The 23,543-nt window shown below is 36.4% G+C and overlaps 1 protein-coding gene across 1 annotated transcript in view; it reads left to right on the top strand.

Moving 5' to 3' along the window:
* Positions 1 to 19,353, top strand: part of LOC116914990 (activating transcription factor 7-interacting protein 2-like) — a 97,595-nt gene extending 78,242 nt beyond the window's left edge. Inside the window, 4 exon segments of the mRNA XM_032919397.1 lie at positions 2,589 to 2,704; positions 18,467 to 18,485; positions 18,488 to 18,641; positions 18,644 to 19,353. Of these exon segments, the coding sequence (XP_032775288.1) occupies positions 2,589 to 2,704; positions 18,467 to 18,485; positions 18,488 to 18,641; positions 18,644 to 19,353 (999 nt within the window).
* The last annotated feature ends 4,190 nt before the right edge of the window (positions 19,354 to 23,543 follow it).

The raw sequence follows: 23,543 nt of genomic DNA, 5'->3' as shown, positions 1-23,543 counted from the left end.
AATAGTATCCTTTCAGTAAGTGGGCTTAGGTCTAATTAGATGTCTGCTGGTTATCACCAAGATAATTATCACTATTGCACCATTAGAGATAATCTTGCTGGGTAGGTCATTGTGTTCCATAGGCTTTACATATGCCTAGGACTTTTGCTTTTCTTACTTGGCAACTTATTTAGCAACGTCTGGTCCTCAAATGAGAGGTTTCTAGGCAAGTTCTAACTTGTATACAAAGGTTTTTGCTTTCTTCAGCAATAGGGTTGTACCTTCAAATTGTGGGAGACAGACAAAGGCAATAGTTTACATTGATTGGGATCCCCCTGACCAAATAGAGAACAGGCTTCCCACATTTGCTGCTGGATGCTGTTAGATGTCTGTGGATCAATCTGGAGGGAAGCATTGTCACCTTGTATAATGTAATTATTCCATTTAAACACACACACACACACACACACACACACACACTCAAAGGTGGCAGGGCAGAGAGAGAGAGAGAGAGAGAGAGAGAGAGAGAGAGAGAGAGAGAGAGAGAGAGGAGATATTTTCAATAAACTTACAAATAGTGCAGTTTCTTTTACAGCTTTTTTCAATGACACTTGCTATTTATCTATTCTTTTACTTCTATATTGTTATTCCTCCCCAGTCAAAAATTTCCTACCATTTCCCACTTAAGAGCACCTGTGCCCTACTATCTCTGCTTCTAGAGCACCTCTATTCTGCTCCCAGTGATCATTTTCTGCTTTCCTGGCTGCTTCTGCACTTCCTTCATTTTATGTTCTCCATTGTAAAGATTTTGAACAAGGATCTACAAATAGAGAGTACATGTAGAGTCCATCTTAATGAATCTGGGTTACTATTTTATGTGTTCTTAACCCCAAATCACAAGTTTTCATTTTTCTTTTGGCTGAATAGAAGTCCATTGTTCATATGCACTAGAGATGAGATTGTGCATATGCACTAGAGATTACCTTTGCTCTATGGTTCCTGGTCTCAGAAATATGAAGATGGTGGAGGGAAAATACTCTTCATGACCAATTAGAGACTAGGTATGCATTTCCTTTTTAACTGTGAACACAATTCTAATATGAGTTTTGAGAGTATGGACCCACAAACCTCAGAAATCCTATGTTGCTTCTAACTGTCAAGGAAAGAATTGTTGATGTATAATTTGATTACTGTTAAATGTGCCTTATTATTTTTAAAACTTTGGTACTTTTATAAAGTTTTATATTATTTTAAAGAAATTTCACATTCTAAGAACATGTGTAGAATTTAAAATATTTGGCAGATACTATGTGAGTGGTTCCTTAATGCATTCTCTCAAATAAGCGTGAGGACCCCCTAAACCTGAAATTGACACCTACAAAAAGAATGGAGTATTATTTTTCAACTATAGCAAGGTGTGCAATCCTCACAGAAGGAACAATAAAGAGAAGTCTTCCTTCATCATCTGATTGATGAAATACAGGGCAGTGTACATAACCTCTCCAGCTCATTAGTAGTTAAGACAGAATGAGAGATACTTGCCAAATGCCTGGGTCTTTCAAACTCCAGCTCTTGTGTGAGCTTATCACGCCTTGCATCGTGTCCCTTTGTACTTGTATTCACATGTATCATGTGAGCTTAATCAACAACACTAATCATGTAATAAACTTTGTGAGAACACAATTTACTTCCCTGTTCTTTCCTATTTTCCCTGGAACTTTTCAAGTAGGGTGACACCAAATGCTTGCTTAATTAATGGTGAACAGGACCTCTCCTTACTGTGAACCACACACATTATTCTTAATTTCTAGTCTTTGTCCTCACCAAAACAAAGCTATGGGAATGTGATCAGGTGTCTCTAGAGAGTCTATTCAATTTAAACTGAGAACATTACTTTCTTTTATGATTCAGAATGAGATAAAGTGGATCAGAATATTAAAATAATTTTTATTCATTTCATTGTTCCCAAAGCTAATTTTTTATGATTATCCTGCCGCGAATTGGTTTCCCTTTTAGATTTTTTTGTAATATAAAAGAATGAATTGAGAAAAACACATAATAGATTCAAAACCTTATCATTGATTAAAATTATAGTCATTTAAAATGCAGCCTTGAAACGTTGAAGCTTAAATGCACACTTTCTCAATAAACTTAGGGGCTCAGAGGCCGGGTCTTCTGTTTTGCTTTTGATTGTGTTCTCTTAAAGAATTACTTTCTTCATGAGATTGTTACTTTGAGAAATTTGAATGCCACCTTATAACTAACTGTCCCCCAACCTTTGTAACTTGAAATAATTTCAGACTAACACATCCTCAGAAGTGCAAATTGAAATTTTACTCATCTTGTCTGGAGGAACTATCATTCTTATAAACATGTTGGATGTAAATTTTTCTACAATGTCTTTAAAAGCATTTTTCAATTCTGACTCCATAGTTTTTCCTGAAAGCAAGCTTTCTGTAGATACATTGGAGAAGTTTAATCCGCATTTAATATGAACATCTTTCATGCTTTAGTGAAATGTCCAAACTCTGTCTCTTCTATGACACAAACCAAGTGTATAAAGAGAATGTCGCAGTACCACTGACATTCATGGGTGATGATTATTTCAGATGATTTTATGTGCCAAATACAGAGCAGAATATGAAGCAGAACAAGAGGACTTAAAGATCACCGCCTCCTCAAAGGTCATCCAGTGGGAGAGCAATAGAGACCATAGGCTGCCAAGGTAAGGAGGCCAATGTCCATGCTGGAATGTTACGGTCTTTAAGTTTTTAATAATTCAGTGCTGTTCTCCCATTTGCTTGTATTAAATCTCTTAGGGCCTGAAATGTGAGTAGCTTGGGTTGAGTAGCTTTAAGGAAAATTATCTCTGAGTTATAGGAGGATGACATTCATCTAGAAATACCTCTAGTTTTCTTTCACTAACACTCTAAAAGTGATCAGAATAACAACACCAGAAGTCCATATGTCCTCACCTACCAGAAACGAATGGCCAGAATGAAACCCCTTTACTTTAAAGGTGTGCATAAAAAAGAGGTGCCAGAGGGCACAGAATTCCACTCTACACTTGACACTTACATAAATGAACTGACTGGATCAGTCATGTTTTTGTGGTGTGAAAAGAAATAAGTAAAGTTTCATTTTTGACTGTATCACTACCATTTTATATATTAATCTGACTAGGAAGAGCCATTTAATTACTATTTTGTTCCATTACAGGTGGTGCATCTCATTGGTGTTTACATCATGGTATCGTTTTCATGATTTTCAGACATCAAATTGCGTTGAAGTGCTATTTAGACGTTATACTTACCTTTCCTTTCTGAAGTTACTACATTTAATAACCACAGTAGTACAGTTATCAAAATGAGGAAGAAGAGTGTACTGTATCGCTCACATTTGGCATTTGACAATTGTCCCAAGAGCACTGGCTCATTGGGCCTTAAGCCTTTATTTCCTGTACTTGTATCTCTTTACCTCCTTCAACCCAGAGCATTTCTATAGGCTTTCTTTATCATTGATGGTGTGATATCACAGAAGGGTTATTTTACAACTTTTGATACCACTTCTGCAAGTCATCCATTTTGGGTAGAATTACAAATGTAGTATGGTCTTCTCATTAAATCAATTGTTATTGGTAATGAATGATTAAGTTAAGGTTGGTGATCTTTGTCTCTGCCTGTCTACCTCCCTATCTCTGTCTTTCTGTCTGTCTCTATCACTGTCTCTCTCCAGTTTCTTGTGTAGATATGTATATAGACATGTATTTCTCTAGTTCTTTCCATGAAGGTGATCTAGAAATGACAACAATAAAAGGCAATTAGCTACCCACTCATTGTGTGTGTGTGTGTGTGTGTGTGTGTGTGTGTGTTTGTGTGTGCGTGTGAACCAAAGGACAACACCATGTGTTACCCTTAGGAATGTTGTCTCCTTTGAGGCAATAACTCTCCTGACCTGGAACTTCCCTGTTAAGCTGTGTTGACTGTTAAGCTGTCTTACTGCTCAGTGAGTTCTCCTATCCTTTCCTTCTTAGAGGTGGGATTACAAATAGATGACATAAGCCTGGGGATGTGAATATGTGTTCTGCAGACTGATAGGTTTTGTTGCTCAGAAGGCAAATGTTTCATCAACTGAGCTATCCCCACACAACTTTAACGACTTTTTAAAGATGGTGCCTCACCATCTTTCAAATGAGAACATTTTGTTCTTAACGTAAAAGTTCTGGTTGTTCTGTTTGTTCCCACCCAATTTAGCATTTAATTGATGATTTAGCATTCATTATTGATCCTCATTTGTGATAATTATGACTCTAAGACCAATTAGATGACTTTCTCTGTACAGCACATGTTCTATAGTTCTAGCTAGAAACACCACAGGGAGAAAATACATTTGCTTTCTTTCCCTGTCCATGTGTCTTATCAAGATTTTTCATTGAATGGTTATGGAGTTAGCTTATCAGTTAAGACCACACATTATTCTTTTAGAAGACCTATGTTTGGTTTCTAGTATCCATATTAGGTGGCTTGCAACTGCCTATAACTCCAGTTTGACAGGATCCAATGCTCTCTTCTGGACTCTGCAGGTGCCTACACTCACAGGATGTACTCATCTAAATTCAAGCACATGCTAATAAAATAAATCTTTGAAACAGAGATTGTTCATTGACAAATATTTGGTTTTATGGATGTGGTTCAATAGCACCATTTTCTATTTGTTCAAATTTTCCTAGATACTATCTTATTATACTTTGATTTCAATGTCTCTGATAAGACCCCTTCTCCCCTATTTATCACTTTTTAATTTTTGTTATCACAGACACCACCCGGACCTGAATGACCCCAGTCAAAAGGTCCCTGAACCCAAATCCCATGAGAGAGAGAGCTAAACCTTCAGAGGGGCAGAAATGCCTGGGAAGCGAGAAGAGACTACACTCTGCCCAGATTTCTGACTCCAGAGGAAATCAACAAACACCATCTGGGACACCGGTGCACTGGAAGCCCCGGAAAAAGAGGAAAAGTGCACAGGCCCTCCAGGTTGCCACCCTAACAGAGAGCTCACAAGCAGCCCTCCGGGAACCACTTCAGCCACAGGACCACAGATAAGACCAACTTTTCTGCTCTTAGCGACCTGCCTGGTGGACTCAGGACACAGGCATACAGGAACAGCTGAAGACCAGTAGACAGGAAAGACTACACGCCTGAAAGCAGAACACTGTGTTCCCATAACTGGCTGAAAGAAAACAGGAAAACAGGTCTAAAGCACTCCTGACACACAGGCCTATAGGACGGTCAGATATCAGAAGAAGGTAACACCAGAGACAACCCGATGGCAAGAGGCAAGTGCAGGAACCCAAGCAACAGAAACCAAGACTACATGGCATCATGGCATCATCAGAGCCCAATTCTCCCACCAAAGCAAACACGGAATATCCAAACACACCAGAAGAGCAAGATCTAGATTTAAAATCACATTTGATCATGATGATGAAGGACTTCAAGAAAGATATAAAGAACTCCCTTAGAGAAACGGAGGAAAACAAACATAAAAAGTAGAAGCCTATAGAGAGGAATCACAAAAATCCCTGAAAGAATTCCAGGAAAACACAATCAAACAGGTGAAGGAATTAAAAATGGAGATAGAAGCAATCAAGAAAGCACAAAGGAAGACAACCCTGAATATAGAAAACCAAAGGAAGAGACAAGGAGTTGTAGATACAAGCATCACAAACAGAATACAAGAGATAGAAGAGAGAATTTCAGGAGCAGAAGATTCCATAGAAATCATCGACACAACTGTCAAAGATAATGTAAAACAGAAAAAGCTACTGGTCCAAAACATACAGGAAATCCAGGACACAATGATAAGATCAAACCTAAGGATAATAGATAGTGAAGACTCCCAGCTCAAAGGACCAGTAAATATCTTCAAAAAAATCATAGAAGAAAACTTCCCTAACCTAAAGAAAGAGATGCCCATGAACATACAAGAATCCTACAGAACTCCAAATAGATTGGACCAGAAAAGAAACTCCTCCTGTCACATAATAGTCAAAACACCAAATGCACAAAATAAAGAAAGAATATTAAAAGAAGTAAGGGAAAAAGGTCAAGTAATATATAAAGGCAGACCTATCAGAATCATACCAGACTTCTCACCAGAGACTATGAAAGCCAGAAGATCATGGACAGATGTCATACAGACCCTAAGAGAACACAAATTCAAGCCCAGGTTACTGTATCCAGCAAAACTCTCAATTAACGTAGATGGAGAAACCAAGATATTCCATGGCAAAACGAAATTTACAAAATATCTTTCTACAAATCCACCTCTACAAAGGATAATAAATGGCAAAGTCAAACATACGGAGGCAAGCTACACCCTAGAAGAAGCAAGAAACTAAACGTCTTGGCAACAAAACAAAGAGAAGAAAAGCACAGAAACATAATCTCATATCCAAATATGAATATAACAGAAAGCAAGAATCACTATTCCTAAATATCTCTCAACATCAATGGACTCAACTTCCCAATAAAAAGACATAGATTAACAAAATGGATACTCAATGAGGACCCTGCATTCTGCTGCCTACAGGAAACAAACCTCAGAGACAAAGACAGACACTACCTCAGAGTGAAAGGCTGGAAAACAAATTACTAAGCAAATGGTCTGAAGAAGAAAGCTGGAGTAGCCATTCTAATATCAAATAAAATCGATTTTCAACTAAAAGTCATCAAAAAAGATAAGGGAGGACACTTCATACTCATCAAAGGAAAAATCCACCAAGATGAACTCTCAATCCTAAATATCTATGCTCCAAATACAAGGGCATATACATATATAAAAGAAACCTTACTAAAGCTCAAAGCACACATTGTACCTCACAAAATAATAGTAGGAGATTTCAACAACCCACCCTCATCAATGGACAGATCATGGAAACAGAAATTAAACAGAGACATAGACAGACTAAGAGAAGTCATAAACCAAATAGACTTAACAGATATTTATAGAACATTCTATACTAAAACAAAAGGATATACCTTCTTCTCACCACCTCATGGTAATTTCTCCAAAATTGACCATATAAATGGTCATAAAACAGGCCTCAATAGATACAGAAAGATAGAAATAATCCCATGCGTGCTATCAGACCACCACGGGCTAAAGCTTGTCTTCAAAAACAATAAGGGAAGAAAGCCCACATATACATGGAAGTTGAACAGTGCTCTACTCAATGATAACCTGCTCAAGGAAGAAATAAAGGAAGAAATTAAAGACATCATAGAATTTAATGAAAACGAAGGTACAACATATGGGACTTGTGGGACACAATGAAAGCTGTGCTAAGAGGAAAACTCATAGCTCTGAGTGCCTGCAGAAAGAAACAGGAGAAAGCATATATCCTCAGCTTGACAGCACACCTAAAAGCTCTAGAACAAAAAGAAACAAATACACCCAGGAGGAGTAGAAGGCAGGAAATAATCAAACTCAGAGCCGAAATCAACCAAGTAGAAACAAAAAGGACCATAGAAAGAATCAACAGAACCAAAAGTTGGTTCTTTGAGAAAATCAACAAGATAGATAAACCCTTAGCCAGACTAACGAGAGGACACAGAGAGTGTGTCCAAATTAACAAAATCAGAAATTAAAACGGAGACATAACTACAGAATCAGAGGAAATTCAAAAAAATCATCAGGTCCTACTACAAAAGCCTATATTCATCAAAACTTGAAAATCTGCAGGAAATGGACAATTTCCTAGATAGATATCAGGTACCGAAGTTAAATCAGGAACCGATAAACCATTTAAACAACCCCAAAACTCCTAAAGAATTAGAAGTAGTCATTAAAGTTCTCCCAACCAAAAAGAGCCGAGGTCTAGATGGGTTCAGTGCAGAATTCTATCAGACCTTCATGGAAGACCTCATACCAATACTATCCAAACTATTCCACAAAATTGAAACAGATGGAGCACTACCGAATTCCTTCTATGAAGCCACAATTACTCTTATACCTAAACCACACAAAGAACTAACAAAGAAAGAGAACTTCAGACCAATTTCCCTTATGAATATGGATGCAAAAATACTCAAAAAATTCTGGCAAACCAAATCCAAGAGCAATCAAAACAATCATCCACGATGATCAAGCAGGCTTCATTCCAGGCATGCAAGGATGGTTTAATATACAGAAAACCATCAACGTGATCTATTATATAAACAAACTGAAAGAACAAAACCACATGATCATTTCATGAGATGCTGAGAAAGCATTTGTCAAAATTCAACACCCATTCATGATAAAAGTCCTGGAAAGAATAGGAATTTAAGGCCCATACCTAAACATAGTAAAAGCCATATACAGCAAACCAGTAGCTAACATTAAACTAAATGGAGAGAAACTTGATGCAATCCACCTGGAGAAGGCTGCCCACTCTCTTCTTACTTATTCAATATAGTTCTTGAAGTTCTAGCCAGAGCAATCAGACAACAAACAGAGATCAAAGGGATACAGATTGGAAAAGAAGAAGTCAAAATATCACTATTTCACATGATATGATAGTATATTTAATTGATCCCAAAAGTTCTACCAGAGAACTACTAAACCTGATAATCACCTTCAGCAAAGTGGCTGGGTATAAAATTAACTCAAATAAATCAGTAGCTTTCCTCTACACAAAAGAGAAACAAGCTGAGAAAGAAATTAGGGAAACGACACCCTTCATAATAGTCCCAAATAATACAAAATACCTCAGTACGACTTTAAGCAAGAACGTGAAAGATCTGTATGAAAAGAACTTCAAGCCTCTGAAGAAAGAAATTGAAGAAGATATCAGAAGATGGAAAGATCTCCCATGCTCATTGATTGGCAGGATTAACCTATTAAAAATGGCCATTTTACCAAAAGCGATCTACAGATTCAATGCAATCCCCTTCAAAATACCAATCCAATTCTTCAGAGAGTTAGACAGAACAATTTGCAAATTCATCTGCAATAACAAAAAACTCAGGATAGCTAAAACTCTCCTCAATAGTGAAAGGACTTCTGGGGGAATCAATATCCCTGAACTGAAGCAGTATAACAGAGGAATTGTGATTAAAAACTACATGGTGTTGGTACAAAGACAGACAGATAGACAGGTGGAATAGAATTGAAGACCCAGAAATGAACCCAAATGATTTTTGTCAAGGAGCCCAAACCATCTAATGGCAAAATGATAGCATTTTCAGCAAATGGTGCTGGTTCAACTGAAGGTCAGTATGTAGAAGAATGCAGATCAATCCATGCTTATCACCCTGTACAAAGCTTAAGTCCAAGTCGATCAAGGACCTCCACATCAAACCAGATACACTCAAACTAATAGAAGAAAAAGTGGGTAAGCATCTCGAACACATGGGCACTGCAGAAAATTTCCTGATCAAAACACCAATGGCTTATGCTCTAAGATCAAGAATCGACAAATGGGATCTCATAAAACTGCAAAGCTTCTGTAAGGCAAAGGACACTGTTGTTAGGACCAAATGGCAACCAACAGATTGGGAAAAGATCTTTACCAATCCTAGAACAGATAGAGGGCTTATATCCAAAATATACAAAGAACTCAAGAAGTTGGACCGCAGGGAGACAAATAACCCTATTAAAAAATGGGGTTCAGAGCTAAACAAAGAATTCACAGCTGAGGAATGCGGAACGGTTGAGAAACACCTAAAGAAATGTTCAACATCTTTAGTCATAAGGGAAATGCAAATCCAAACAACCATGAGATTTCACCTCACACCAGTGAGAATGGCTAAGATCCAAAACTCAGGTGACAGCCAGTGCTGGTGAGGATGTGGAGAAAGATGAACACTCCTCCATTGTTGGTGGGATTGCAGACTGGTACAACCATTCTGGAAATCAGTCTGGAGGTTCCTCAGAAAATTGGACTTTGAACTACCTGAGGACCCAGCTATTCCTCTCTTGGGCATATACCCTAAAGATGCCCCAACATATAACAAAGACACTATGTTCATAGCAGCCTTTTTTATAATAGCCAGAAGCTGGAAAGAACCCAGATGCCCTTCAACAGAGGAATGGATGCAGAAAATGTGGTACATCTACACAATGGCATATTACTCAGCTATCAAAAAAATGACTTTATGAAATTCATAGGCAAATGGATGGAGCTGAAAAATATCCTGAGTGAGGTAACCCAATCACAGAAATACACACATGGTATGCACTCATTGATAAGTGACTATTAGCCCAAATGCTTTAATTACCCTAGATGCACAGAACACATGAAACACAAGAAGGATGACCAAAATGCGAATGCTTCACTCCTTCTTTAAAAGGGGAACAAGAATACCCTTGGGAGGGAATAGGACGGCAACGTTTAGAACAGAGGCAGAAGGAACACCCATTCAGAGCCTGCCCCACATGTGGCCCATACATATACAGCCACCAAACTAGATAAGATGGATGAAGCAAAGAAGTGCAGGCTGACAGGAACCGGATATAGATCTCTCCTGGGAGACACAGCCAGAAAACAGCAAATACATAGGCGAATGCCAGCAGCAAACCACTGAACTGAGAACAGGACCCCCATTGAAGGAATCAGAGAAAGGACTGGAAGAGCTTGAAGGGGCTTGAGACCCCATATGAGCAATAATGCCAACCAACCAGAGCTTCCAGGGACTAAGCCACTTCCCAAAGACTATATACATGGACTGACCCTGGACTCCAACTGCATATGTAGGAATGGATATCCTAGTAAGAGCACCAGTGGAAGGGGAAGACCTTGGTCCTGCCAAGACTGAACCCCCAGTGAACGTGATTGTTATGGTGAGGGCGGTAATGGGGGGAGGATGGGGAGGGGAACACCCATAGAGAAGGGCATGGAGAGGGGTTAGGGGGATGTTGGCCTGGATACCGGGAAGGGGAATAACAATGGAAATGTAAATAAGAGAATAAGAGATACTCAAGTTAATATAGATGAAAAAAAAAGATGGAAACCTTTTAAGAATCTTTTATTTAAATCAGTTTTGTCTCTGGTTCCCTGTAACCTTTCTAGAATATAGTCATAGATTTTTAAAAATAATACTTTTAATAAATTTACTTTTCATACTTTTTTATGTTTCTTTTTATTGAAAATAGATTTTCATGTCTAACATAATGTATCCTGATTACAGTTTTCCCACCCTCTACTTCTCCCAGGTCCTCCCACTTCACTTTCCATCTGTATCCACTCCCTGTCATTTTTTCTCATTAGGTTCCTAAGGGATAATAATAAAATAAGATATAGTGCAATATAGTATATAAAGCAAAGAAAAACACATTGGAATTGGGCAAAACACATAGATGGGAAAGAGCCAGAGACCTACTCATCTGTATACTCATAGATGGCATAAAAACATAAAACTGGAAGCCATGGAATATACAGAGAGGACCTGGTGTTGATCTATAGGCATGCTGCTTTGGTTGTTATGAGTTCATAAATATTTTGATCATAAAGATTTAGAGAGAGGGACTTGTTTTCCTGATGTCCACCATCCCCTCTGGCTTAGACTCTTTCTTTTTTAACACTAGGTACCTAGAGCCCTGAAAAAGAGGGATTTGATGGAGAGATCCGTTTAGAGTTGGCTGTTTAAAGGTCTCTCACTCTACAAAATGTTTGGCTGTGGTCTGTTTATTTCTTCTCATATGCTGCAAAAGGAAGTTTCTTTGTTGATGACTGAGCATGGTATTTTGTGTGTATAGAAGAATATCATTAGGAGATATTTTATTATATGTATGTATGTATGTATGTATGTATGTACTATGTATGTATATATATATATATATATTTAATAAGAATAGTGTTTGCTTTTCTCATCCCTGGACTATCTAGTCTCAGTTTCTTGGTCACCAAGATATGTGTGGTATGGATTCTATCTTATGGGGTAGACTTTAAGTCAAATCAGACACTGATTGATGCTTCCACAAGCTTGTGCTACCATTTCCCTTAGGGAGGACACCATTGTAGATCAAATAGTTTATAGTTGCGGTCAGTATTTACATTTCTCTTTTGGTAGCATACAGAATACCTTCCTATACCAAAGATGCTGGAACATAGTGGTGAATGCTCTTTGTAGGCACCAGCTCAACTTTTCTGTGTTGAGTAGATTGTGTACATGCTACTTTCAGTAATGGAACCTTGCCATCAGCTTATCAAGAGCAACATATCGTCCTGGAAACAGCCTAGTTTGTTTGTCTATTGTCCATCAATTCCATTAGATATATCCCATTACAGATATAGAAAGATTTTTGCCAAGAGATGGGTAATTGGGGCTCTGTTTCCCTCATTATTTGGCAATTTTGTATAGATCTCCTTCAAATATGTGTACATTTTATGAAGCTTCGACAGAATTCGATTTTTAAACTAGTCTTCAAATAACCCTTAATTTTCTTCTTTCTCTTCCTATATTTCCTCCCTCCCCTCCCCTTGTCTTCTCCTTCCTACTTCTTCTTTTTGTTGCAGCTCTCCCTCCATCCTTAACTGTGTATTTTATTTATTTTTTTGTGGGAGATCAATCTGTCTTTCTTCCTACCACCCTCCCTCTGTGTTTCTGCAGATTGTTGCTTGCATTATAAACTAATATCCACTTATAAGCAAATACATACCTTATTTGTTTTTCTGGGCCTTGGTTAAATCCCTCAGGATGATTTTTTTAACCAACGGCTGAGGAAAACTCCATTGTGCAAACTTGCCATATTTTCTTTATTTATTCCTCTGTTGAGGGACAACTAAGTTGTTTCTATTTTCTGGTTATTATGAACAGAACAACAATGAACATGGGTGAACAACTTTTTCTGTGATAGGATAAAAGATCATTTAGCTATATGCTCAAAAGTGGTATAACTGGATCTTGAGGTAGATCAATTCCCATTTTCCCGAGGAATGTAATTTTCATTTTTGTTGCATAAGTTTGCCCTCTCACTATGAGTATTCCCCTAACTCCTGTCTTCCCAGCATGAGCTGTCATTTGTTTTGTTGATATTAACTATTCTTATAGATGTAACTGAAATCTCAAAGACTTTTTGATTTGCATTTTGATGATGGTCAAGAACATTGACATTTCTTTCTGTGTTTCTCAGCCATTTGAGTTTCCTCTTTTGAGAATTCTCTATTTAGATCTCTACACCATTTTTAATTTTATTATTTTTCTTTTTGAAATTTATTCTTTTCAATTTTTATATATTTTGGATATCAGTCCTCTATCAAATGTGTAGTTGTTAAAAATCTTTTCACATTTTACATGCTTCTGCTTTTTCAGAATGACGATGTCTTTTTCTGGGAGAACCTTTTCAGCCTTATGAGTTTCCATTTATTGTTGATCTTACTTCCTAGGCTAATGGGGTTCTGCTTAGAAAGTCTTTTTCTTTGCCAACAAGGTCAAGGTCTTTCCCCACTCTTCATGTATCTGGTTTTACATTGAAGCTTTGATCCATTTGGGTATGAGTTTCATGCAGGATGATAAGTCTGGATCAATTTGCATTCTTGTACATGAAAACATTCTACTTGGCCAGCACCCTTTGGTGAAGATTCCCTCTTTCTTTTTTTTCTCCAGTGTTTATTATTAGATTCCTTATCAAAAAGCAGGTATCCTCAGATGCATGAATTTATGTGTGTTCTGTTTGATTTTATTGATAAATGTGACTAATTTGTGCCAATCCTATGCTGATTTCATTAGTGTATCACTATAGTGCTATTTGAAATTTGGGAGGATGATACTTCCAGAAGGTTTTTAATTGTTTGGGATTGACTTTGACATTCTGGTTTTATTGAGTTTCCATGTAAAGCTGATAGTTTCTTTTTAAGTCCTGGTAAAAATTAAATTGAAATTTTGGTGAGGATTGCATTGAACTTATATGTTGCTTTTGTAGGATGACTATTTTTAATATATTAATCTTCTAAGTCCATGAGCATGAGAGATTCTTCCATCTTCTGATATTATCTTAATTTCTTTTTCAAAGACCTGAAGTTCTAATCATACAGAACTTCACAACCACCTTTATCTACAATTCCAGATAGTTGAGTTACCTCAAGATAGTTTATATTATTTGAAGCTATTGTGAAAGGGGTTATTTACCTGATTTCTTCCTCAGAATATATGACATTTGTATATAGGAAGGCTAATGATTTTTGAGTTAATATTGCATCTAGCTATTTTGCTGAAAAATGTTTACAAGCTGTGGGAGTTACCTGGTGGAATTTTTATAGTCACATGTATGCTATCACAGCATCTGCAAATAAAGATACTTTGATTTCTTCCTTTCTAATTTATATTCCTTTGATCATGTTTAATTATATTATTGCTCTAGGCAAAACTTCAAGTACTATAGTGACTCAATAGGGAGAGAGTGGGCAACCTTGTCATGTTCCTAATTTTAGTGGCATTGCTTTGCATTTCTCTCCATTTAGTTTGATGTTGGTCCCTGGCTGGCTCTAAGCTGACTTTATTGTGTTTAGGTATGTCCCTTGAATTCATGATCTTTCCAAGACAGTTTTTATAATGGAAATCAACACATGAGGCAACCTTTTGTAGTTAGTGATAGACTTGGATATTAGAAAAAGCTCAGAGAGACAAGAGATAGTTGTTAAAGTACACAGCTGAGAGAACTCAAATTAGGACCCCAGTGTCCATGTCAAAATAGTGACCAAAATTATAGCCAATGAGAGGTCTTCAGTTTCAATGAGAGATCCTGTCTCAAAAAATAAGTAGAGAGTTACTGAGGGAAATACCCCCACTTCTCTGGTCTCTGTAAACCAAGTATAGATGATTGTGTTTCTACATGCACAAAATACATGTATACTTACATGTTATTCACAATACTTTTTAAAGTTATTTAATATACTATATGTAAAACAGTATAGTTTTTGATCTAGAAAATAGATATTTTTGGAATATGTTTTTGAGAAATTCTTTTTAAAATGTCAAAATATTAATAGAAAAATGGAATAGTTTTCACATACTGTTGGTAGGAATGTATATTAGAGTTACTATGCAAAACACAAAATACAAGGTGATTCTTCTGAAAACTAGTAATAGAAATTCTGTCCATTTGATCTAGTGGCTCCATGAATGGATTTATTTTGAGAAATTAAAATGAATATGCTGGCAATAGCTGCATTTGTGTAATTATTGTTTTACTACTTGTGGATGCTTGGTATGCAGTCAACCCATGTGCCCATTGATTGATAAATGAGTAAAGAAAGCATGGTCTGTACATATAGATTGTGAGTGAGTGAGTTTGTGTGTGTGTGTGTGTGTGTGTGTGTGTAAATGTGTCTTTGTGTGTGTGTGTGTGTGTGTGTGTGTGTGTTTTCCCATGAATGCCAAAACCTTAATAGTTATTGGATTATGTGGAATTGTAGCTGTGGTGGTGAGATAATACATGCATGCAGTGATCTGAAATCGGGTCCTCTATGGCAACAGTATGTACTTTTTACCTCTAAGCCATTGCTTCATCTTCCAAATATATAATTTTAGAATGAAAAATTTCTATATTGTTTTACTGTCCCAGAAAAAAAAAATGCTTCAATACAATTTTAATGGATAAAGAATTATGGCATATCCATAAAATTCAATAAAGAGAATGAAGAATGTAAGAATGAATTTGACATATATAAACTGACATTACTAGATGAATTAAGAAGAGTATATTGAAAAATTATATGTATTCATATATATGACTATGAAGCGATTCATACCTGAAACTTATCTATTTTAACACATGCCAGAATTTTCTATATATAACTAATCTCTTGCAATTAATTACATCCTTTTAACTGAAGAAACAGATAATTACTAAGCTTCTGGAACAAAAAATTGTGAGAGAACTAGAATTTGAGAAGTCATGACACTTGTTCTGATAATTTGATGTTGTGCCAAGCAAAGGAACTGGGTTTAAATAGGACTCGCTGCAGGTCCTCCTGCAGGTTGGCTGATGCAGACATTAAATGTAGAATTAATCAAAGCAAGATTCACTCTATTATAGTCTGGGCTAAAATGAAGAAACTATCTATAGAAGTCCTAAACTGTAAAGAAATATTAAAGAATAAAATTTTCCTTTAAATATGTGAAAATATTTCACTTTTAGTTTTCTGGGAAACGTTTTTACTCCGAGTCACAGTGTGTGGATACAACAGACCCTCGTCCAATAACCTATGTGGTACCCCTGAAAACTGGATCAATGAATTGCATATATGGGAGGCAAATTTAAAAGCAATGCTTTTTAGTATAGAAAGCCCTCCATCTTTATTATTATTGCAAGCCAATATCTTAGCTATCATAAAGCTGCACTGAAGTCTCTGAGCTAATTATCTTTTGATGCTCTTAAGTTAATTTCATTCTTGGCCGTTTCCACCACAAAGAAGCAAAATAGGAGTTATGGAACTTCAAAAAGACATCTGGTATGGAAATATCAGATTCAAATGTTGTCATTATCAGTAGCAATTAGGAAATGAGCATAAAGACCCTCAGAAAAGTATGAATGGAGAGAAATGAAGAAAACACAATTTTCTTTTGGATGCAACAGCTGTTTTATAGCATATTAATTCATGTGTTTAGAAGATACACACATGTAACATCCATTCTACCTTCCTTCACATAATTATTATCTGACTATGGTTAAGCACTGTGCCATGTTGAATATAAAATATTGTAGGAAACATGATCAGTTTCACTGGAGTCTGTAGAGGGACAATATAATTTTACATAATATTATTTTGGCTAAATAGTAAATAGAAATCATTTAAACACTGGAATGTTGAGAAGACCAGTTTGATCTTGTGCACAAAGAAAATAAAACAGTAGGGATGAATTATGTGATGTTCGTTCAGTAATTTTTCAGAGGAACAAAAACAACATAGGTAAGAATTAAAGAAATATATGGCTCTATAAATGGAAAAATACAAATGAGGAAATATTTGCAAAAGAACCTCATAAACCATCTACAGGAAACAGCTTCAGAATCAGTAGACGTGGGAGGAAAGAGGGAGTGGGTAGGTGGGTGGGAGAGCACCCTCATAGAAGCAGGGGAGAGATAATGGGATGGGGGCGTTTCCAGAGGGGAAAGTGGGAAAGGGGATTCCATTTGAAATGTAAATAAAGAAAATATCCAATAAAATAAAATAAAAACAACAAACAAAATTTGAGGTGGAACTAATTTAAAAACCTGTAGGTAATAATAAATAAAGTTAAAACACAGGCATAATCCCAACGATTTCTCTTTTTTTAACCTTAAAAAGTAACAGCTTTATTTGTGAAGATGGAGTCGTCTCAAATACCAAGTGCAACCGTTTCCTGATCGTATCTCAGAACTCCACTGTATGCCAGATGAGTGCCCCACTTGAAAACCATGCTGCAGTGTTGCCTTTTAACACCCCAGTATCTAGCGATCTAGTCTGTTTCTTTTGGGTAGTGACGCAGGCATCTCAGGTCTCTCCTGAACGGCTTGCACATCGCTTCAGTGCAAGACATGCATAGGGCTCTTCTATTAGAGCCTTTAGTGTTTTCATCTTCAAATTCTAACAGAAAGCAGGAAACTGGCAAAGGGAGGTATTTAGAGAAATTAAGAATCAGCAAATTAAAGCCTCAAATCTAAATGAACTCTACGGCTGAAATAGCAGGTTGAATGATTTTTTTTTTAAGGAAGCACTGTGCATTATCATGCTCTAATAAAAAAGTTAGAACAAAGTCTAACAAAACCATTTTTTTTTAACAATTTAGCTCTGGCTGGACTGGAACTTTCTATGTAGAGCAAGCTGGTCCTGAACTCAAGAGATCTATCTACCTTTGCCTTCCAAGTGCTGTTCCAGATTGCCTGATCTAACAAAGTGTACTGTTTAGGCAAAACCTCCAAGCTATTTCTCTCAAATGATTGCCAGCCAAACAAAAAACAAAGGGTACAAACCAATAGCCTGCATTAGACAACAACAGGAAAGAATTTCTGTATACTACATGTGGCACAGATTCATCCAGGGTCACCTACCTTTGGCAAATGGTTGGTTTTGCTTTTAGCTGATTGTCAAGAATGGGAAAAGTGGCTGCTTGTACCTGAGGGTTTCAGACACAGCAGCAATTCCATAGCCACCATAGAAATAGACAGTGGCAACCTGGGTCCATGATGGGTGTGTATGAAAACACCACCGAAGTACATACTGAATGCACACTAGAAACACACACAGTTCCAAGACGATTATAACACATGGAAGGCTGTCCCCAAAGGGTTCACAACTGCAACACAGGATAGACATTACAATGCACAGGGTTAGGCACTGCAAACAAAACATTCATATATGAAAACATAGTATGTAGACAACACAAAATCACTGAGGACTTTTAGGTAAGGTTTTCAGAAAACCCAGGAATACACTTGATATTACAAAATGGTCCATATCACCCAAAAATGTCTTTTGATTGGACAGCAAAATAATATTTGGTAGAAGCTAAGCGAGCATAAGAAGACTTCAAAAATGTATTGTCATCTCAAAACTGTATTATCATCTCAAGGAAATTTTTTGGAACCAAGCACATTACCCAGTAATACAGTTTATAAGGTTACAGATTCTGCGAATTTGAGTGTGACCCAAAAGTCAGTTAAAAGTCAAAGTAAAAGAATGTCTTCGGTGAACCATGTGCTTTTAACTCTTCAAAAAAAAGTAGAAAGATTAATTTGTTATCAGCTTGTGTTGAGTTTGTTTCTGAAAGGAACGATGATGTTATGTTGATTTCTGTGGAAAATCCTAATTTGACAACTCCAATTACATCAGATCCAACAGAAATTAGAAAAAATACATCAAGAAATGTCAGCAATTCCCCTAATGCCAGGAGTGAAGTTGTGCCTGTAGAGAAAAAACTTGATTTTATTATTGACTTGACAAGAGAAGGCCTGTCCAACTACAGCATAGAAAGCCCATCCTTCACCATGAAGTTAACTTCGAAAGCTGTTTTAAGATCAAAAGAAATAATCCCAGTGGCAGAAAATGGAAATGAGGGTTTTGGTTCATTTGAACACCTTCCACCTCTCCCAGAGCCACCAGCACCACTCCCTGAGATGGCAGACAAAATCCAAGACACACTTCCTACCCAAAAGCCTGAGCTGAAAGTGAAGCAAGTCCTGAGGTCCACAAGCATTGCCCTGACATGGAACATTCCCAAGGTCAACCCCATGTGCGCTCCTGTGGAGAGTTACCACCTCTTCCTGTACTATGAGGGCTCCAATCATTTGACTTGGAAGAAAGTTGCAGAAATTAAAGCTTTACTATTCCCAATGGCCAATGATTTCTGTAGTTCCAAAATGCTTAAGAGACAACTTAGTCTAGGTATAAAGACTTGGCTCAACAAGTAATATGATTTGGTATGATATTGGTCCACGGAACCATGGCACACACACACACACACACACACACACACACACACACACACACACACACATATGTGTGTGTGTGTGTCCTAACTGACCCTTATGATGACATAATACAAATTTTTCTCATGTTGATGAAGGAAATTTTCTTTTCACTTGCTAGTATATTTTTTAGGTTGTGAGCAAGGCTTTTTTTTAATTTAAAGACTTATTTATTAGGCAGTGGATCTCATTACAGATGGTTGTGAGCCGCCGCGTGGTTGCCAGGAATTGAACTTAGGACCTCTGGGAGAGCAGCCGGTTTGCTTGCCCACTGAGCCATCTCTCCAGCTTGTAAATGAGACATTTTATGGATATAAGTTTTGATTACTTGTGTGCATGTGCTGTGGCACTGGGGATTGCACCTCACACACTCTGGGCAAGCACCCCACCACTGAGCTACATGCTCAGTAGTATTTTTCAATCATCATAACTTCACATAGTTTTCAAGTATGTTGAACTGAGAGATGCAATTAATAACCTTTCTTTTTTGAACTGTTTTTATATTTCACCAAGTGGTTGTTCCATTTAAGATTGGGAATGTTCTCAAGATTTTAATTATTCAACGGCTAGTTATTTCTCTCAGATCATGAAGCAGTGATGAAATCTCTATATTTCTTTTCTGAAATCAAAGATGAGAAAAAGTTCATTCAAGTATTAAATATACTAGAGGACTTTCCACACATAAGAATTCCTAGCTTCCTCCAGCAAATGGTATCCTAAACCTGAGGATCTCTGCATGATAGCATATGAGTAATTGTAATAACCATTTTGCCACAACGGTTGGGGAGCCACACCAGTGTCTGCTGCTTGGGAGCAAGATTAGAGATGGAAGTTTTAATGCTGAAAGGATGCTTGGAGCTTTAGTTTACAGTCTATTTGCTGTTCAGTGTTGTAGTTTATGGATCAATATATTTTACCATAGTGCACTATGCAGATTTATTGGCCAATTTCATAAAATGATGCACACCAGATGGTTACTCTTTAATGTGAATGTAATTTCATGATATGTGGGTCATAAAAAGTACCATAAAACCAGACTAATGAGGCAACTTTAGTTGGTTACCATATTCATGGCTAAGCACCTGTCCAATCAGTAGATTGATAAAAATTCATTGAAATATTTGTTTGCTTCTATGTTCCCCTTATTAAAAAAAACAACCACAAAGAATCTCTTGAAGGTTGACCTGAGTGATGCCAATTGCAGAAAGCAAGATCATTGTCCATTGAAAGATGTATTCTTTTTTATCTTTGAATACTAATAGTTCATCTCCATCATTAAGAAAAAGAAAACCAAACTAAGAAAGAATAACATAGGACACAAGCATAAACCCAGTATCAACTTATACTTTGTAGATGGTATTTTTCTTTCTTTTTGCTTTACTTTTTATTTCTGATGAAGTACAGAGTAAAATGAAAATGATTGCTTGTGTATGATTCATAAAATACAGGAAGCCATATAACACACTTACTTCAACATTGTGTTGAATTATGGAGAGCATAGAGATATCCAGTTGAAATTTGAATTCTTCTACATGCTGACCACCAGTTGAATGAGGACCATTTGTTGAAAATTCTATCTTTTTTCTACTGGATGGTTTTAACTACTTTGTACAAAGATCAAGTGACCATAAGTGTGTGGGTTCATTTCTAGGTCTTCAATTCTATACCACTGATCTACCTGCCTGTCTTTGTACCAATACCATACATTTTTTTTTTTACCATGATTGTTTTGTAATACAGTTTGAGGTAAAGGATGGTGATTCCCCAAGAAGTTATTTTATTGTTGAGGAGAATTTTTGCTATCCTGGGTTTTTGTTATTCCAAATGAATTTGCAAATTGCCCTTGCTCACTCCATGAAGGATTGGGTTGGAATTTTGATGGAGATTGCATTGAATCTCTAGATCGTTTCTGGTAAGATGGTCATTTTTACAGTATTAATCCTGCCAATCCACGAGCATGGGAGATCTTTCCATCTTCTGAGATCTTCCTCAATTTCTTTCTTCAGAGACTTGAAATTCTTGTCATACAGATCTTCCACTTGCTTGGTTAGAGTCACACCGAGGTATTTTATATTATTTGTGACTATTGTGAAGGATGTTGTTTCCCTAATTTCCTTTTCAGTCTGTTTATCCTTTGAGTAGAGGAAAGCTACTGATTTGTTTGAATTAATGTTATACCCAGCCACTATGCTGAAGTTGTTTATCAGGTTTAGTAGTTCCCTGGTGGAACTTTAGGAATGACTTAAGTATACTATAATAACATCTGAAAATAGTTATATTTTTACTTCTTCCTTTCCCATTTGTATCTCTTTGGCCTCCTTTTGTTGTCTGATTGGTCTGGCTAGGACTTTGATTACTATTTAGAATAATGTAAGGAGAGAGTGGGCAGCCTTGTAGTTCCTGATTCAAGTGGGATTGCTTCAAATTTCTCTCCATTTAGTTTGATGTTGGCTACTGGTTTGGTTGTATATTGTTTTTACTATATTAAGGTATGGACCTTGAATTCCTGATCTTTCTAAGACATTTAACCTGAAGGGGTGTTGAATTTTGTCAAATCCTTTTTCAGCATCCAATGAGATGATCGTGTGTTTTTTTTCTTTGAGTTTGTTTATATAGTATATTGCATTGATGGATTAAAACAGTTTCTTTCAGGTTTTCACTAAATTTGTTAATATAATATGGTTTGACTTCTTACTCACTTCAGTGGTGTTTTATAGGTCCTTCTTCATTGATCATTGATCATCATGAAATAGAAATGATTTATGAAGTTTACAGCGATTGTAGTAAGAACATACTTTGGTCATTTTTAAAAATGCAGTTGTTTGTATCAATGCAGATGGTTTAACTCGACATCAACAAACAGTAATGGTTATCTAGTACCTTGTCTTTCTATACAACAGGAATTCATTATAAGAGTGGCTAGTGAAGATACAATATTAATTTGTTCCATTAAGTGACACCACACTTTAATAAATGTGGTACTACTTCAACAGTATTTTATTTAATAAGCATATTTTTACCATTAAAATTACATATATTACATATTTAGGAATGCCTAGATGCTTGTGTGGGTAATGGCAGTGGCCTCCATATGGATGACCAGATTTCAGTTGCTAAAGCCCGCATGGTTGAATAGAATCGACTCTTTCATGCTGTCTCCTGACTTCCATATACATGTCATAGTGCATACACTGAAATGCACATATGTACATATATACACACATACATATATACATTCATACATACACGTGGATGCACATTCACAAAATTAAAAATAAATGCAATTCAAGGTTTTAAACCCACATTCATGGGAAGCCTGCTTTTTTCAAAAAGGGAATTGAAAGAAAATTGGGCCTGGAGGAAAAGAGAGGTGGGTAGAAGAGAATGGAATGAGAGGAGGGAGGGAAAACTGTAGTTGGATGTAATATATTAGAGAAGACTAAACAGAGAAACAAATCAATAAATAAATCAAGCATCTTCTTTGGCATGCTGTAGTTTGAATTTTTCATCATATCTGAAAATATGTCTATCTCCACAATATGTATATATGAGTTGCTTATTGATTTTTGTAAAGTAAATTATGCTTTTAAAATCTAAGAACAATGTTTTGCAGTAATACATATTTATTTTGAAAGTCATTTATAGAAACTCAGAAATATTTCCAAAACTGTATATGAATAATAATAATAACAGTTTCTTCTTGATGTTGTTAGTAGAAGAGTATAAAATATTGATTTGAAATGAAACTTGAAACACTTCACCAATAATGTCTATCAGTAAGCCAATTGAACAAAATATTAATTTATTAACAATATATGCATATACATATATGGATAAGAACAGAATACAGTATATGATTTTCTAGTAAAGTGGTAATAGAAAGTCATAAAAATGAAATTCTACGTCAATGTAAGGGCTAATAAGTCTGACTAACTGAGGGGATTTTTATCAGTCTAAGTTGGCACAGTGATTCAATAAAAGAACTGCCTCCCCTGGTTTTATCTGATCCATGCACATCAACTTATTATCAATGTCTTACATTATTGAGAATCAAAATTAAATTCTATTCCCTATTAACTATAAGTAGGGTTGTCTTAGGCTACTCTGCAAACTACTCATCAAATGCTTGCACA

The sequence above is a fragment of the Rattus rattus genome, chromosome 13, assembly GCF_011064425.1.
Source record: "Rattus rattus isolate New Zealand chromosome 13, Rrattus_CSIRO_v1, whole genome shotgun sequence".
Taxonomy (NCBI): domain Eukaryota; kingdom Metazoa; phylum Chordata; class Mammalia; order Rodentia; family Muridae; genus Rattus; species Rattus rattus.
The sequence above is the reverse complement of the archived record's forward strand: the minus strand, read 5'-3'. Positions and strand labels throughout refer to the sequence as shown.